This window comes from Notechis scutatus, chromosome 14, assembly GCF_049901735.1.
Source record: "Notechis scutatus isolate UNSWTSFEM ecotype Mainland chromosome 14, rNotScu1.2, whole genome shotgun sequence".
Lineage (NCBI taxonomy): Eukaryota > Metazoa > Chordata > Lepidosauria > Squamata > Elapidae > Notechis > Notechis scutatus.
In genome coordinates, this window is record NC_142022.1 from 5,904,785 (window position 1) to 5,923,267 (window position 18,483).

The following is an 18,483-nucleotide window of genomic DNA, read 5'->3' on the forward strand; positions in this document are numbered from 1 at the left end:
AGAGCATTTGCACCAAAGACAAATTCCTTGTGTGTCCAATCACCCTTGGCCAATAAAGAAGAAAGAAAGAAAGAAAGAAAGAAAGAAAGAAAGAAAGAAAGAAAGAAAGGAAGAAAGAAAGAAAGAAAGAAAGAAAGAAAGAAAGAAAGGAAGGAAGGAAGGAAGGAAGGAAGGAAGGAAGGAAGGAAGGAAGGAAGGAAGGAAGGAAGGAAGGAAAGCAAGCAGGTAGGGTGGAGGAAGGAAGGAAGGAAGGAAGAAAGAAAGAAAGAGAAAGAAGAAAGGAAGGAAGGAAGGAAGGAAGGAAGGAAGGAAGGAAGGAAGGAAGGAAGGAAGGAAGGAAGGAAAGATGCCTTAAATTAAACATTTATATTTCTCTTCTGTGGTCTTAAAATGCCAATATTTGTTAATATCATTAACAAGGGTGAACAATATTGTTAATATATGTACTAGCATCCTAGCATCCTTCCAAATAAGCCATAAAAAAAGAATGAAGCCACTGGCTCCAAGCCAACTTTATTACAATATTATCTGTCTAATGAGGATCCACACCTCAGCAGCTCGTTTTCCACTTCATCTACCTTACAGGGTTGTCGTTATTTTTATTTTTATTTTAAAATAGCGTTTTGTTCTCCTCAGGAAAAAAAGGGGAACAGAACAAATGCGACCGTGAGCAAGCAAAATTCAGCCAGGGATCAATATTTAGAGCCTTTAAATGCTCTTAATGCAAAGCTGAACAATTCCAGTTACTCAGTATAGTACGGCTGACTCACTGCCACTTCCTGTACGCTCGCCAAGGTTGTGACTCCTGGTGGGAGCTCATTGCTAAAAGCAGGAACTTGGGGGGGGGGAGGGTTGCCCCCTCACATCTCCCTTATTTGTCCCTGCGTGCAAAAGTGGCTGCTCCAATCTCGCCAGGGCTAAATAATGGCTCAGTTACCTGAGAGAAACTCCAGATCTCTATTTAATGTGCTGCCCTTTACCAACATGGCAGCCATGGATTCCAACTGGGGGGGGCTTTGCTTTGAAAAGAGACATTGTTCCTGCAGGGTTTTCCCCCTCAAGGAAAAGAGCCAAAGGAGGCTTCATGGCTTGGAACAGATATCAGAATTGCGTTTCTGGCCAGCTCAGCAGCAGCACCTGGCAACCTTGGACAGGTGCCAGGCTGGAGCAATTTGCAGAGGTAAAGATTATACCTTGAGCTGTAATCTTCCAGAAAATCAAATAAGGGCAGCAAAGGGTAGAGGATGGTCATGCTTTGCTGCCACCTGGTGTCTGTCTGTGTATTTGCAGCTCAGATATATGATACTCTCACAGTAGACTGAGACCAAATTTATTTTTTTTTTATCCCTTTATATCATTGCTATTCTCTAGATCCAGGTAGCTTGGAATCAATCTGAGCTTTTTTTTTTTTAAATTCCCCAATAACTCTTCAATCAGACAGCACTGTGGGAAAATTTCAGGAGTCACGAGTTCGAAAGATAGCCTGAAGCTGAACATTTTTTTTTCTAAGTTCAGAAAGATGCTAACAGATAATCATTGTTGGAAGGGACCTTATAGGTCGTCTAGTCCAACCCCCTTGCCCAAGCAGGAGACCCTACACCATTTCTGACAGATGGCAGTCCAGTCTCGTCTTGAAGGTCTCAAGTGATGGTGCTCCCACAACTTCCGAGGGCACACATCTTGTTTCCGGAATAAGTTCATTTCTGTGTGGTTGTGCTATACCAGTGGTGGCTAACCTTTCTGGGCTCCTGTCCCAGAAGGCAATGCATGGAGGGGCTCCCACACCCCCTGTGTATGTGCGTGCGATCCCCCCACCTCCCTCTTACCTGCACTGCACCTCCCAGCTGATTTTTGGCCCGTTTGAGGCCTTTTCTGGCCTGCCAGAGACTTGAGGGAAGCCTCTGCAGCCTTTGCAGGCCGAAAAATAGGCCCGCTTTGTCACTTCCTGTAAATACCGGAAGTGACAAAACGGACTATTTTTCAGCCTGCAAAGGCTGCAGAGGCTTCCCTTAAGCCTCTGACAGGGCGAAAAAGGCCTCAAACGGGCCAAAAATCAGCCAGGAAGCGCACACATGTGCAGTGAAATAACTATGCCTGGGGCTCGTGCGCCCGCGTGCCACCTGTGGCACACGTGCCATAGGTTTGCCATCACGGTGCTATACAGTTTGAACACCCATATGAAAGAGAACAATCTACTAAGCTGACACTGCTGGCATATGTTTTGTGAAGGGTTACAGTTAATAAACAGCGTTCCCACAAATCCGTATTTTCATGCCTGCAAATGTTCCCCGCATTCCTTACTGTAGTTGCAACCAGATGTCGTTTGAAACCAAGGAGCCCAACTATGTTGTACACATGGGTTGCGTGCGCAAAGCAGGTAAGGCCATGTCATAACATCCTTTGTCGTGGTTTTTCACCTAGCCTGCTAAGAATATCCCTCTTCCTTCACACACACGAAAATTACAATTCAGCTCTAACTTCTGGAGAGGCTCTGGGGAGTCACACGCCAAGGTTTTCAGAAGGTCTCCAGCTGTGCATTTCTGTCTGAACCAGAAGTGAAGAAAACTTGTCTGTCATCTTTAATAAGGCTGGCCAAATGGGGCAGAATCTGATTTCACCTGTCCATACAGTTCAGATCTGCCAACCAATTTAATCCAGACTTCTGAGAGTGAGAAAATCAACCCAATTCAAATATCCCAACGGCATTGATTTTGTTGGAGCTTCCAAATAATTGGGGAGGAAGAGAGGTTTTATTTAACTTCCAAAGAGCCCTAAATTGCCCCTTATCAATCTGGGAGAAATCCAGCGTCGTTGTTTTAAATCAAAGAGCCAATTCCAGTCAGCAAATCGGGTTTGATTCCAACATCCAGTTGTAGCATCCTTGAACCGAATCTCAACACTGAGCCTTTAAAGCAGTGCTTAATATGTTAAAACGGGGGTTTTAATATATAAAAAGCAAGGCTGGCTAGGGGATCGTGGGAATTGAAGTCCCACCGTCTTAAAAGTTGCCAAGGTTGGAAAACTTTGGAGGTTTAAACTGTTCAGCAGAGAGAAATCACTCGGAGGAACCAGCATTGATGATGTGACCTAGTTTGGGCCATGAAAAGTCTGCAAGGAAACAACCAAGACCAGATAGCACCAAGGACCCCTTCAAATGATTTCTGAAGACCCTTCCTGGCCCCAGAACCCATGTAATGAGCCACAGTGGCGCAGTGGTTAGTATGCAGTACTGCAGGCTACTTCTGCTGACTGCCGGCTGCCTGCAATTCAGCAATTCAAACCCCACCAGGCTCAAGGTTGACTCATCCTTCCAAGGACCCAGATTGTTGGGGGCCAATATGGTGACTCTGTAAACAGCTTACAGAGGGCTGTAAAGCGGTACATAAGTCATTTAATGGCATTTAACTTCAGACACACTTCAGAAGGGTGGAGAACACTGGATAGACTCAAGGGTTCCTGCTCAAAATCCGAAAAAGAGTCAGGGGTGTATCATGATGAAGATTTAAGATTAGAAACGGGGAGGCCCACATCAGATTCTGCTTCACAGTCCAGCCTACCCCATTGGGCTTCTTAGTGGGGGGGAAATAGGAGGAGGGAACCTGTTAAGGTGATAATTTAAGAGCTGACCAGCTAACCCAATGAGGGGAATGAGTCAGCATGGCCTTTGGCTGTTATCCCTTTAAGAGCCTGTGGAATAAGAGGAAGCCCTTCCGGCATGTTGGTTGGTTCTTGGAGTTTCTTCCCTGCTGTAATTTGCAGTTGGTTTAGATAACTGCTTGCTGCACGAGTGTGTATAGTATTCCTATATTCCTATTGTAGATAAAAACCACTATTTGATACAAAACAACTGTTGGCTGTATTTGCTCTTGGACTGATACACGCGATAGATCTGTGCACGTTCTGACAGAACCCTATGCCTTGAACCCCTTAACAAAAGGCAGGTTAATAGTAAAGGTTCCCCTCGCACATCCGTGCTAGTCATTTCCGGCTCTAGGGGGAGGTGCTCATCTCCATGACAAAGCCGAAGAGCCAAGCGCTGTCCAAAGACGTCTCCATGGTCATGTGGCCAGCATGAGTAAACGCCAAACATGGAACGCTGTTCCCTTCCCACCAAAGGGGTCCCTATTTTTCTACGTGCTTTTTTTTAAACATGCTTTCGAACTGCAAGGTTGGCAGGAGCTGGGAGAAGGAACGGGAGCTCAATCCGTGATGTGGCACTAGGGATTCGAACCGCCGACCTGCCAACCTTTCTGATTGACAAGCTCAGCATCTTAGCCGCTGAGCCGGAAACGACTAGCACGTATGTGCAAGGGGAACCTTTACCGTTACAGATTGCTACAACCTTTTTTAAAAAATGGAAACTAGTGGTCATTAAGAAGAAAAGGGAAGAAAGACCACAGAAGGGAATGAAGTTAAGATGGAACCAAGGTTACAACAGAGAGGTTAAGCAATGTCTAAGCGTAAAAGAAAGCAAGACCAAAATCTAGTGGATAATGGAATCAAATCCGGAAGAATTTGGTTGTTTGGTATCTGATTCCTTTGTCACCTTTGTTTTCTTTCGTCTCCTTCTCCATCATCATCATTTCCTCCTACATCCTCATCATCATCATCCTTGCCTTCTCCTTCTCCATTACCATCAACTTCTCATCATCTCCTCCTCCTCCTCCTCCATCATTATCATCCTAATTACCATCTCTTCCATCTTCTTCTCCCCCTCAGCTTCATCTCCTCCTACATCACCGTCATCTCCTTCTCCTCTTTCCTCATGATTATCATCTCCTCCTCCCCTTTCTCCTCCTTCCTCGGTTTCATCTCCTCCTCCTTCACTTCTTCCATCTTCCTTCATCCTCCTCTCCTCCCTTATCTTCTCTTCCTAACCGCCGACCTGCCAACCTTTACTGATCGACGAGCTCAGCCTCTTAGCCATTAAGCCACCGCATCCCTGAAAGGCAGGTTACAAGTCTGGTAAATTTGGGAAGAAAATCACAAAGGTGTGTGTCTCACTTAACTTTGCTCACGTCATGCCGGGGAAATTCACTGGAGAAAGCCATTTTGGTGGGAAGAGTTAGTGATAAAAGGAAACCAGGCCACCAAAATAAAACAGGATGGTTGCACACCATCAAAGCTGGCACCAGCCGGAGCATCGATTAGAACAACTCAAAGAAGCAATGCTAGATCAGAAGTTGTGGAGAGACCAGGCCCACAGAATTGCCCAGAGCTGATCACAACTGAATGGATAACATCAAGAGCATCCCATTTTGGAGTACGACAAATGTAAAAAAAGAAAAAGAAAATCTAACAAAGGAATGATTAGCTAAATTCCAACATGCACAGAGACTCTGGAAGGTTCAATTTCCCTGCTCATGGCTGGAGATAATTCTAACTTGCCTCTAACTTCCATTTTTAGTTGCACTGGCTCTGTCTCCCCAGATGGGTTGAATTCCAATCCAAGGCTCGGTCAACAATGTCCCACATAGTTGGAGGCCTCCATTGTTTGGGAGGTGGGGAACAAAGGCATGGAGGCAGATTGATAAAGCCAAGTGGTATTTCAAGATCTGTTCCCCCTCCCTCTCTCTTGTAAAGTCCACAAATCAATCATAACAGCAGCTCCCTTTCTTACTATTGATCCTCCAGCATTTGATACGATTCACAGATAGACTGCTTCTAGAGCCCGAAATCAATGTTAGCCAAGTGGTCCATTTTGAGCAAGGAATGGAGATCATTAAACAAAGGAAAATCTTCCGTAAATTGTATTGGAAGGTTGGAAAACCAGGTTTAGGGACAGAGTATCAAGGAGGTTTTCTCTGGAGGGTCTCAAGCCATCCAGGTCATGATTGTCCCAAAAGTGCTTTTTTTTTTTCAAGAGGCCACTGGACTTTCTGGTTTTTCTCTGAAGACATTTCGCTCATCATCCAAGAAGCTTCAACTAAGCTCTCAAAAAAGCACCTTTGGGACAATACCAAAGAGAAAATTTACAGTACTCTTTGGTTGCTAAATGTTGACCCGATTTGATGGAACATAATCTATTTTTAAAGAATCAATCACGTTGAAGCCAAAACTGGGCGACCATTTGTCAAGGGATAACATAGTTGCACTGTGGATCTTGCCCGGAGCATGCATGGACTGACATAGTTGGATTAGATACCACCAAAGATCTCAACTCTACAATCTCAGGATTTCATTTGGCCCAGCTGCCTATTTCCATCATAGCTTCCTGAGATGCCTCCACAACAGTGTTCCTCAACCGTGACAACTTGAAGGTGGGTTGATTTCAATTTTCAGAAGCTAGCTGAAGAATTCTGGGGCTTGAAGTCCACCCGTCTTCAAGGTTGAGAAACATCTAATATCCAAGGATAAGAGCACAGGATCGACAAGGATCTATTTCCAGTCGGCCTAGAAAGTAGAAGAAGCGAGACACCAGAATAGAACCAAGATGTCTCAGGAAGGTGACCCTGTGGGTGCCAACTCAGAGGAAGGAACACTTTGACTCTTCCTTCTTCTGTGACCTCATCACAGCCTTCTGCTGCAACTTCAGAAACCTGACTTAATTGAGGCACTCGCTGTACTGGCTTAATGGATAAGACAGATGGATCCAGAGAGAGAGAGAGAGAGAGGGAGAAAGAACACGAGAGAGACAAATGGAGCGATAGGGGTTGGGAGGCAAATAAGCAAAGATTGGAAGGCCGATAACACGCCGGCCAGAGTTAAACGGATCTTCCTAAAGCACCACCTGCCGACTTAATCCCAGCGCATCCATCTAACTGTTACCAGGGATGAGTCAAGCACATGTAAGAAGGAGCATTTATCATAAATATATATCCTTAAACATGAAAATAGTGTAGCACCATATCAGTTATTTTTCAAGAGAACCATCCACAACCCGTGCCTTAGGATGTCAGGTCTAAGTCCAAAGATGATACAGTGAGATCTACTTGAGTCCAGTTCTTTGTTTGCTTATAAACAGTAGACTGAATCTTGCCAGACTGAAGTTATAACCTTCTAACACTGTGCCTTTCAATTTTGGCAACTTGGGTGGAGTTCCAGAATTCCCCCAGCCAGTGACTTTAAACCAATCACTAGGAGACTGTAAATTCTAGTCCTGCCTTAGGGATGAAAGCCAGCTGGGTGGACTTTGGAAAAATCACCAAGAGATTGGGAGTTGGAGTCTTGCTTTAGGCATGACAGCCAACTGGGTGACTTTAGAAGAATCACCAGGAGACTGGGAGTTCCTGCCTAAGCAGGGGGTTGGACTAGAAGACCTCCAAGGTCCCTTCCAACTCTATTATTCTATTATTCTATTCTATTCTATTCTATTCTATTCTATTCTATTCTATTCTATTCTATTCTTATTCTATTCTATATTCTATTCTATTCTGTTCTATTCTATTCTATTCTACTCTACTCTACTCTACTATTCATTCTTATTCTATTCTATATTCCAATATCTATTCTATTCTATTCTATTCTATTCTTATTCTACTCTACTCTACTATCTACCTACTCTATTCATTCTTATTCTATTCTATTCTACATTCAATTCTATTCTATTCTATTCTATTCTATTCTATTCTATTCTATTCTATTTATTCTTATTCTATTCTATTCTATATTCCAATATTTATTCTATTCTATTCTATTCTATTCTATTCTATTCTATTCTATTCTATTCTATTCTATTCTATTCTACTCTACTCTATTCTATTCATTCTTATTCTATTCTATTCTATTCTATATTCCAATATTTATTCTATTCTATTCTATTCTATTCTATTCTATTCTATTCTATTCTAGTCCTGCCTTAGGCATGAAAACCAGCTGGGTGTCTTTTGGCAAGGCTGGCTGGGGAATTCTGGGAGTTGAAGTCCACCCATCTTCAATCTGCCCAGGTTGAGAATCACTCTTCTAAGATAATAGATATATCCTGGGAGATTCTTGGGGGTAGGTACCCTGAACCTCTTCCTCCTGCCTGCATCCAGTTTAGGATTGTCTGGTCTCTTGTTATGGGCCCCTCTCTGGAATGTGCTGCCTTCTTCCTGGGAAACCATGGTGCCACTGCTGATATCCATCCCCCCCTCCCCCTTCTCCAGCTGCACATTTTGAACCCGAATGCACCGGCCTCCTTCCTCCCTGTCTTTTCTGACTTCATCACTCAAACTCGGGTTCCTTCAAGGACTTCCCATGGGGGTAGAACCCAGTTCCCAGGTGGCCCCTTGAAGACGCCGTGTCGTTCTTTGCTGAATGGATTCTGCGTGGAGCCGAAAGAGAATGAGGGAAGGGACTTGGGGAATATTTTTTTCTCTTCTGTGATTCTAGTCTAGAGCAAACCCGGTGCTCAAATATCAGCGGAAGCTACAGCAGCACCAAAGACGCAGGTCCTCAGTTCAGCTCCAGTAACTCATTGTATTTACATGAGCCTCTAAAAAGAAGCAACGGGGAGTGTGTTAAAGGAATTGCTGGAACATTCTACCATGTGCAAGAACCACAGGGTGTGGATGACTTAGTAGGTCAACGTCTGTCTGTCCAACATTTGCTTGGAAAACAGGTTTAAGACATTAAAATTATGCTACCTGAGGCTTCTCAGAGAACAAGAGCTGAATGAAAAACTGCTGGTGACCTTCTACCGCCGCACCATAGAGGGTATCTTAACTCACTGCACCTCTGTAGGATTTGCCAACTGCACAGGGGCAGATAGGACAGCAGTCCAGAGGGTGAATGTCATGGCCCAGAAGATCATGGGTTGCCCTCTCCCCTCTTTGGAAGAGCTTCATAGCTCCCGCTGCCTTAAGGAAGTTCAAAACATCCTCCAAGATCCATCTCATCCTGGGATCCTTTTTTTTTTTGAACTATTACCATCTGGCAGACGGTACAGGATAATAAAAACAAGGACAAATAGGCTGAAAAACAGCGTCTATCCCAGGGCAGTAGCTCTTTTGCATTCTGCTATAGAGTGCAATATTAATGCAATATCAGTTCAATGTATAGAATGTGAAGGATGTGTGTTTGTGTTTATTTTCATAGTCATGATGTACACTGAAGATGGTATTTAATTTCGTTGTACGAGGTGCAATGACAATAAAGTAAACTAAACTAAACTAATCAAGGTCAGATATTTTTTGCTTTTCTAACCCTTCCTCTTGGTTCTCATGCAATTTGTCGAAAGAAATTTGCTTTTGGAATGTGAAAATTCTCCCTTTTTTGCACTTATCAAGACAGCGGTTAAGGGGGTGCATGGAAATTCCCCCAATTTTCATTCCCCTGTCCTTTTTTTTTGTTTTGTTTAGCAACCTCTGTCCAACTCTTGTGGCCCCATGCCAGAGAATGCTAAGTCTGTTTAATGTCTCCCCCTCCTGCGAGCTCAAGAGGCAGCTGTACAGAAGGAACAAGAAAGTGCATGGTGGGTGCCTAAATTATATATACCCACTCTCTTATTAATATTTAAATTAATGACATTTCAAGCCCAGGTAGGTAATTCAACTAAGCAATTTCTGGAGGAAGTTATCAAGCCTTCTGGCCAGGGAGAACGGTAATGCTGGAACAGCGGTATACAGAGAAACCAATCTATGAATTTCATTAACTTCTCCCAACAAGCATCCAAGGCCACACTGGCTGGGAATTCTGGGAGGTGACTATTTCTGATATTTCTGATATTTCTGGCCACACCCACAGTCCTTCCAGCAGCAATCCAGACCAGTGTGAGAAAACAAAAATATAGGCTATTGATCTATCAGATTCAACAAGGCCTTTGGGGGATAGCAGGCTCCAGAATAGAGAGACATGAACCAAAGTTTTAGATAGGATGATTAAAAAAAAAAAAAAAAGGAAAGTCCTACACTTAGGCGAGAAAAACCAAAAGTACACTTATAGGCTGGGTGAAATCAGGCTTAACAGCAGTAACTGTGAGAGGGATCTTGGGGTCTTGTTTTTTAATTTTTTTATTCTTTAAAATCAAAAATACAAAATTCTTGGAGTCTTAGTGGACAACCAGCTAAATAGGAGCCAGCCATGTGCAGCAGCAGCCAAAAAAAAAAAGCCAATGCAATCCTAAGTTACATTAACAGAGGGATACAATCAAGATCAAGGGAGGTATTAATACCGCTCTATAAAGCCTTAGTAAGGCCACACCTAGAGTACTGCATCCAATTTTGGTCACCACGCTATAAAAAAGATGCTGAGGCTCTAGAAAAAGTGCAGAGAAGAACAACCAAGAGGATTAGGGGACTGGAGACTAAAACATACGATGAACGGTGGCAGGAACTGGGCATGGCTAGTCTAGTAAAGAGAAGGACCAGGGGAGACAGTCTTCCAATATTTGAGGGGCTGCCCCAGAGAGGAGGAAGGGGTCAAGCTATTTTTTAAAGCACCTGAAGGCCAGGCAAGGAATAATGGGTGGAAACTGACCAAGGAGAGATTCAACCTGAAAATAAGGAGAAATTTTCTAACAGTGAGAACAATCAACCCATGGAACAGAAGTTGCCCTCGGAAGTTGTGGGAGCACCATCCCTTGAGACTTTCAAGAAGAGATTGGACTTCCATTTGTCAGAAATGGTGTAGGGTCTCCTGCTTAGGTGGGGGGTTGGACTAGATGACCTACAAGGTCCCTTCCAACTCTGATTACCTGTAAGTCTGTAAAATGTACCAGAACCATTTGTCATCCTGCTGAACCATTGCTAATTGTGAGAATTGATTTTGCGAAATATGTAGCTTTATAAATATATTTGGACATAGAAGGCCAAACCACGAGGAATAAGGAACTGAAAGTAGCCAATGGATAGAGGTTTGAGAGGTATATGTGGAAACTGTCGGTCAGTATGAAAGAACAAGGAAATAACTTCAGTAAAATTCCACTTACTGAGGGGGCTGTCAGAAGGAAGTACAGGGAAGCTTTGGACCTAGCTATTGTCTCTGGACCTCATTGCAATGGGTTATTGATGTAAGTAATGATGGCTATTCAAATTGCTCATGAAATAAACCTCTGAATCTCAAAGTGAGAATTGTTTGTGGTTTGCCTGTGTTCCTCTTGATTGGGATTTTTACGACACCAGACAGATGCAAAATCTTCTGGGCCAGGAAGAGAACCTTGTGGGAAAATCCAGATTGTTCTCAACTTCAGCAATCCGGCCATTCTAGGGAGGCCTTTTCCTGGATGGACAATCGCAATGGAGCCCAAGATTTCCATTGCTAAACAAGACAGTTTAGCAATGCAGCATCTTGTCCCACTTTACGACCTTTCGTGCCACAGTGAAGGGAATCACTGCAGTTGTTAGATTAGTAGCATGGTTGTTAAGCCAGTCCGGCTTCCTCACCAACTTTGCTTTGCCAGAAGATTGCAAAAAGTGGACCATCATAAATAGAAGCATCAGCATTTTGATCACATGACCATGGAGATCTCCAATGGTCGTGCGGGAAAACAGTCATAAGGCACTTTTTCCCAATGCCGTTCTAGCTTTGTCACTGCATGAATGGTTGCAAGCCAAGGACTACCTGTATTGACTTCCAGTGGACAGGATTAACTTCTGAAAAACCCGCCAGATCAGCCCCCAGGATGAGTGGGTTGGTGTGGTGCTAATGGAAGGTTCTGGAGTCCTCTGGAATGTTCCATTTTCAGAATGGACAATTTTGTATACCTTTGGTTCAGAACATTGTCAGCTTTAACCCTCTTCAAATGTCAGGAGGCAATTAACAATAATTCAGAAAATACACACTAATGCCTCAAATATGAAAGGTTTTGTAAAATGCATACCAGGAGATCGAGCAGAAGTAAAATTCCATGTGGGTGGGAAACATTCGAATCTTGCCATTCCTTCAGCAAAAAGTTATTTTCATGAGAAAGACTGACTCACAAAAGAGTCCACGATTTAAAAAAAAAAAAAAAAATTAACCTCCTGTGCTGATAAGTTCACTAGAAAATGTACCTTAACCCAGTTTGCAGCTGCAGTACACTAAAGAGCCTCCGGGTAGCAGCAAAGAGATACAGAAAAAAAATAAATTCCTCTATTGCCACCTACTGATCAAGTAGGGGTTTGCAGGATAGTTATAACCCGGATTCTGCATTTCTCCCTTAATCTTTCTCAAATCTTACAGAGAAACAAGGCACTGTGCCCAATGTAATCCATTAGTTAGGACAGCATATCAAACTTGGTTCCCGAAATAATCCATCTTTCGAGATCATGCCATATATTGAAGCAGAAACTAATTGAAGAAGTTTAGGCCTGCCCAACACGCCGACTGCAAAACCAAGGTTAAAAGCAAACAACCCTTCGTATATTTGCACAAAATGCATCCACTAGACCTCCCATTGACCGGGTTAAGTGCACGATGTGAACCAAGCGTCTTCCTGCCAAGAACGTTTCTTTTTCTCACGCGCACCGAAGTAGCATTCACAGGCCTTACTTGCTCCCTCGGGTGGCTGCCTAGACCCATTAATCCTGAGAGCAAAGATTACGGCCTGTTTAGCAGGCTGTGGTACTTAATCAATAGAAACCAAGCCTGTCCAAAGTCTATCAATGCAAACGCCAGACAAAGGGACACAACAATGGTTTGTCAAGTCAACAGTGACCTGATAATCCTCCAGCAACCTGACACCGAGACCTTCTAAAGTGGGCCCAACCTTAGGACAACCGAAGCGCCCTGGCCGCCTCGTTCCTTGTGAGGGAGATCTTTTTATGAGGACAGTAGTCCATTGTTGAGAAGATACGTTTTGTACTTGAACAACCCTCTGTAAGGTTGGGAGGTTAAGGTTAGAAGATCTGCTGAGGATCCCCGGATGGCCAGGATCTTCCCCAGGTCTCCTAAAAAGAACAAAGCCACCCTTTCCAATTCTCAAGAAGCAAGTCATCACTCAAACGCCAAGATCTTGGCTCCTGTGAGTCCTCCAGAAGGCAGGAAATTGCAGAGTCATGTGTCATGTTCTCCATGGTGGCTCTACCAAACTGGAAGCAAGTCGTCCTCGCACGTAAGGGAGTAGGAGAGGTCAAACTTTTGCTCTGAAATTAAGACTGAGGACGGTCCAAGTTTCCAAACCAGGGAACCTTCTACCATGGAATTTGAGAGGCACCACCCATGCAGATGGCTTGCAAAAAAGAAGATATCTAGCAGGGGGTTTTGGTTTACAGGATTTTGGCCTAACCCAGTGGGATCCTTTTGGTTGATAGACTCCATGAAACCTCCAGGTTCAAAGGCCATCCACCTCTGAATTCAAAGATTGGGGGATAAGAGTGGGAAGCTAAGAGTTGGGACCAGGGCTTGTCAGAGAAGGCGAGATTAACTAAGCTTTGGTACAAACCTAACCGAGAAACCCTTTCCGATTCTCCACTGCTAAGAAATGTTCACCGAGTTCGGCTCATGTTTGATTAGTAATTCAATCCCTCGTGTTTTTATAAGGGAAGGCCCAACCCAACTGATCTTGGCTTAAAGTTCAATGCCGCAGAAATGACCCAGCGATGGCCGCTTCAAAGGAAGCCCACTTTGGAACTGTTTGGTGTCCTTCGCGAGAACTCTCGAAAGCTGCCTTCCCCATATAACCCCCCAGGAGAGAGGCTGCCTTGCCAAAAGCTTTCCTTACCTTCCCCCCACCTCTCTCTCCTGTCCCTTTAGACTTGGCCTTCAAGATTGACAGAAGCAGGAGGGTTTGTTTGGCTTTGAACGTTTGCAAATATGTAATTTCTCCCCTTCCGGTCCTTACACAACCAACACGGCTTCCACTCAACAGCAAACAACAGACCACGCATCTCTGGTTCCAACAACCCTGGTGTTTCTGAAAGCAGCAAGCTTAACTTCTCTCCCTATCCAGGATGAGAGAGAGCCCCAGGCAAGACCACATCTGGGACAGAAAAACTGCAAAAAAAGGCATGTGCTTCTATTTATTCTTGCAAACAAACACCTCAAACCCACTCTTTTCTATCACAACAGCCTTAAAGAACCCAATTATTTGAATGTTGCTGCAGAATTATTATTTTTTTTAAAAAAAAAAATAGGGTTGGCAGGATATAAAAACACAAAACAGCACAGCAGGCCCTCCCCTTCTTGGGGAGGGGGGCACGAAAGCATCCACTTGGGCAAACAAAAGCCGTTTCAGGAAAATGCGCTGCTGTGGCATCTCCGCCAACCCTTCGCGCCTTGGCAAAGAGACGGGAATGTCAGTGGCCTCCCTGCTGCCTCCTCGCCTTGCCGGGCGGACGGGTGTGTGTGTGTGTGTGTTTGTGTGTGCGCGCGTTGCCGCAGCAGTCGCTCCGTTTCCCCCGGCCAGCCGGCCTGCCTGCCTGTTGATGTGCCTGGCGAAGGGTAGCAGCCCCCCCCCCCCATCAGCTCCTCCCTCCCTCCCTCCCCTCACTTAAGGGCTGCTCCCTCCCAAGGTGGCTCTGTTTGCATACATTAGAGCTGGCAAAGATTCCTGCAGTCGCCGCCGCCGCTGCCGCCTCCTCTTCCTCCTCCTCCTCCTCCGCCCCAGTCAGATACATCAACACGAACCAGCCGAGTTGCTATCCTGGGGCTTCTTTCCCCCCAGCCCCCCCATCGCAAGCAAGCAGCAGCGAACCCACCCTTTCCCCCCCGTCTCTGCCAGCTGTTTCCTTTCCAAGGGTTGCTCCCTAATCTTAAATGCAGGACTCCCTTTGGAAAGACCCCCCTTTTTGGGGGCTTGCTGCTCTTCTGAAAGGGAAGCCCGGATAGATCTTTGGGGAGGGTCCCTTAGGGAGAGAGAGGAGGGGGGAGAGGGCTTGGTAGGGGAGGGTAGGAGCTCCCCTCTGCCCGAGAAGGAGAGGCAGACTTGGGTGCCTTGCAAAGAAGTCGTGTTTTTTTTCCCCGCTTGGCTTGGCTTTCCCAGGTTTGGAGTCCGGTGGGATAGCCGCCTCTCTCTCTCTCTCTCTCGTCCCGCCCCTCCCCTCCCCTCCTCCTCCTCCTCGGTCCCCGCGCGGAGCCCTTCCGTGCAAAACATCCCACCCTCCTCGGCAGCAGCCGCGCCAGGAAAACCCCCCTTCGAGACGGCCGAGGCTTCCTTGCAAACGGCGGATAAAGAAAAGCATCGCCCGCTTCTCCCTCCGGCGCCTTTGCAGGCAAAGGCGCTTTCCTCCCGCCGCCCCACGGACGGCGCTCCTCCTCCAACCTCCTCCCCACGCACCTCCCTCCTCCCCCCCAACCCACCGTCCCCTCTCCCAGCCGAGGCGTGGACTCACGGTCGTGCGAGAGATTCCCTCGGCTGGCGGCGATCAAGCCCGAGCTGACCAGGAGCCACAGAGGCAGCATCGTGGGCCGGGGAGGGGGAAGGAAGGAAGAAAGAAAGAAAGAAGGGAGGAGGGAGGAAGGAAGGAAGGGAAGAAGGAAGGAAGGAAAGAAAGGAGGGCAGCGGGGAGGAGGAGGAGGAGGAGGAGGAGGAGGAGAGGGAGGATGCGATGCCTTCCCCCCTCGCGGGTGGCTGGCAAACTTCGTCCTCGCCCCCTCCCCGCCGGCGGGGGAAAAAAAAGAAGGGCGGGGGGCAGAGAAAGCAGGGCTCGACCTTTGCCCCCGACCCTCCGCCCCGGCTCAGCCTCCGAAAGCGGGACCGCAGTGGCGCGTCGCCGGCCGGCCAGGAGGATGCTCGCCGATGGGTCCAGCCGAAAGCCGAGGATGCTGCAGTGACTGGGATTAAATAGAGCACCCGGGAGAGACCATTGGGCCGCCGAGGAGAGGGGAGGACGGGAGCCAGTCGGAAGGCCGAGAGAGGAGGAGGAGGAGGAGGAGGAAGGGTTTGGGGAGGGGGTGGGCGCGCGGGAGGGTTTGTATCACACCCCCACCCTCTCCTATGCAAATCGGGGAGAGGGTCCTTTCAGGCCAGGTGGGGCGCGGCGGAGGCAGACCAGGTGGGCCAGGTGGGATGTCCGGGTTGGGAACCCACGCTGAGCGGGGGGAGAAAAGAGGGAGAGTGGAGGGGGAGCTCCCCTCGCCTCCCCTCTTAGCAGAGACTTGGTGCGATCCAGATGGCTCCGTTTCCCCCCATTCTCCCCCCCAGGGAGGAGGAAGCTACGGCCAATATTGGATATATATATATAAGATTGGAGCTCATGCCGCTGCTGGACGTTGGGGGAAGTTACAGAAGGGGAGGGGGCGCTGGGAAGGGGCCCTCTCCCCCCCAGTAGCCAAACACAACAAGGCTAGGGATGATCCTAAGGAGAGGGGATGATGGGTAGGAGGGTCCCAGTTTGAGATGAGCCCATCCGTCTGGAGTGTGGGATTCAGCCTTGGGATCCTTGATCCAAGGTGTCCTAATACCTGTGTGTGTGTGTGTGTGTGTGTGTGTGTGTGTGATGATGATACCTGGGTGAGCCAGAGGTTCAAGACTTCTGTGTGTGTGTGTTTAAACTTCTAGGTTGTATGCCCAGTGTATGGGTGAGGGTGGGTGGGTCAAGATGACAGCCATACCCAGGGGATTGAAGTCCCACCTGTTAAAAAAAAAAACGACAGGTGGGACACGAATCACCTGTTCAGGGGTTCCATCTCGGGTTTTGTCTTACGCCGGAAGGGGCCAGTTGGAATCCAGCCACATAGGTTACAAAGGAGTATAGGAAGTCCCCAGATTTGCCGCTGGAACGGAGACCACAATTTTGGTCGTGAGTGGTGCTGGCCACAAACAGTGGAGGGGATTCAATTTTTTTTTTTTTACTACCGGTTCTTTGGGCTTGGCTTGGCGGGCATGGCAGGGGAAGGATATACTGCAAAATCCCCCTTCCCTCCCCAGCCCACTAACCTGCTTTCCAGCTCCGTTCTCCTGTGCAGGGCAACCAAAGAAGACCCAGCCGATCAGCTGGGACTCGATGGGAGGCGGAGAAGAGATTGGGTTGGCAGGTGGGATTCGCCGGTTCTCGGCATTACTCAAAATTTCCGCTACTGGTTCTTCAGAACCGGTTCAAACTGGCTGAATACCACCTCTGGTCACAAAGTGGGTCGTCAGGTGGACGCATTCCAATTTTATCACCGTTTTTGTGTGTGTGTAGTGGTCGTTGAGCAACCCCCTAGTTTGCTAAGGGGTGAATTGGAAGTAAATGCTGGTTTCTGGACAGAAATGGATATAAACTGGGGGGGGAGGCAGTGGGCCAGTGCCAAAAATTCAGTCACATGACCATGGGGTGATCCTTGACTCTGGAACTTTGAATCTGGGTTGTACGTCCTATTTTTTTTTGAGGTGGGGGGTGGTGGTGGAGTGTGTGCCATAACATCAGACAGTCACTAAGCCACTGGTCCTAAGCCACTATGTATAGTGTTCTCAGTGGGTTCAAGGCTAATTTAGTGGGGAATCTCCCTTAATTTTAGGCTCTTGGGGACATGGTAGGGCTGAGAGATGGGATAGGCCCCAAATCAGGTTGTTCCCCAACTGATCTGCCATCTGTCAGAAATGGGGAAGGGGTCTTCTGCTTGGGGGAGGGAGCAGGGGCTGGACTAGATGACCTTACAAGGTCCCTTCCCACTCCGTTATTCTGTTTTGATCAAGGCCTGATCAAGCCCGAGTCTTTTCCTTAACCATACACCCCTCTGCAAGCTTATCAGAAGAATAGAATAGAATAGAATAGAATAGAATAGAATAGAATAGAATAGAATAGAATAGAATAGAATAGAATAAAGAACAGAATAGAAAAAGGGATAGAATAGAATAGAAAATAGAATGAGGAATAGAATAAAGAATAGAATAGCGTAGGGGATAGAATAGAATAAAATAGAATAGAATAGAATAGAATAGAACAGAACAGAATAGAATAGAATAGAATAGAATAGAATAGAATAGAATAGAATAGAATAGAATAGAATAACGGATAGCATAGAATAAGGAATAGAATGGAATGGAATAGAATAAGGAATAGAATAGAATAGAATAGAATAGAATAGAATAGAATAGAATAGAATAAGGGATAGAATAGAATAAGGGATAGAATAAAATAAAGAATAGAATAGAATAAGGGATAGAATAGAATATGGAATAGAATAGAATTCTTCATTGGAATAATAATAAAATTATTATTATTATATTATTGGAATAATAGTAGAATTATTTTTATTATATTATTGGAATAATAGTAGAATTATTAATAATAAAATTAATAGAAGTGAGTGATATCAGGGCTATTTCCCCCCCAAAAGCCCCCTGGAAGGGGTTTGCACTATTTTTTTTCCAGGGGAAAATGCACAATAAACAACAGAAAGCGAAGCAAAGCAACCCCATCCCCCACCAATGCAACTCATTGGGATTCAAGGGATGAGAAAATCCGGGGGGGGGCTGGACCACACCCTCTTTCAAACCTTTATGCTAAGTCTCAGGCTGCCTGCAGGGGGCACCAGAGTTGAAACACATTTCAGATGTCATTAACTATCTGTACAGACTAGGACAAAAAGTCTAGAAGGAGCTGGACATCCCTACCCAAAGGTAGTTTAGAATTAAAGCAGGGGTGGGATTCTACCAGTTTGCACCTATTTGCTAGAACCAGTTGTTAACATTCTAATCAGTTGGGAGAACCGGTTGTT

The 18,483-nt window shown here is 46.0% G+C and overlaps 1 protein-coding gene across 1 annotated transcript in view; it reads right to left on the minus strand.

Annotated features, from left to right (window-relative positions):
• Window positions 1-15,582, minus strand: part of CADM3 (cell adhesion molecule 3) — a 106,325-nt gene extending 90,743 nt beyond the window's left edge. The window contains exon 1 of the mRNA XM_026688877.2: window positions 15,171-15,582. Within this exon, the coding sequence (XP_026544662.1) occupies window positions 15,171-15,240 (70 nt within the window). The 5' untranslated portion in view covers window positions 15,241-15,582. The remainder of the gene's footprint in view (window positions 1-15,170) is intronic.
• Between the last annotated feature and the right edge of the window lie 2,901 nt (window positions 15,583-18,483).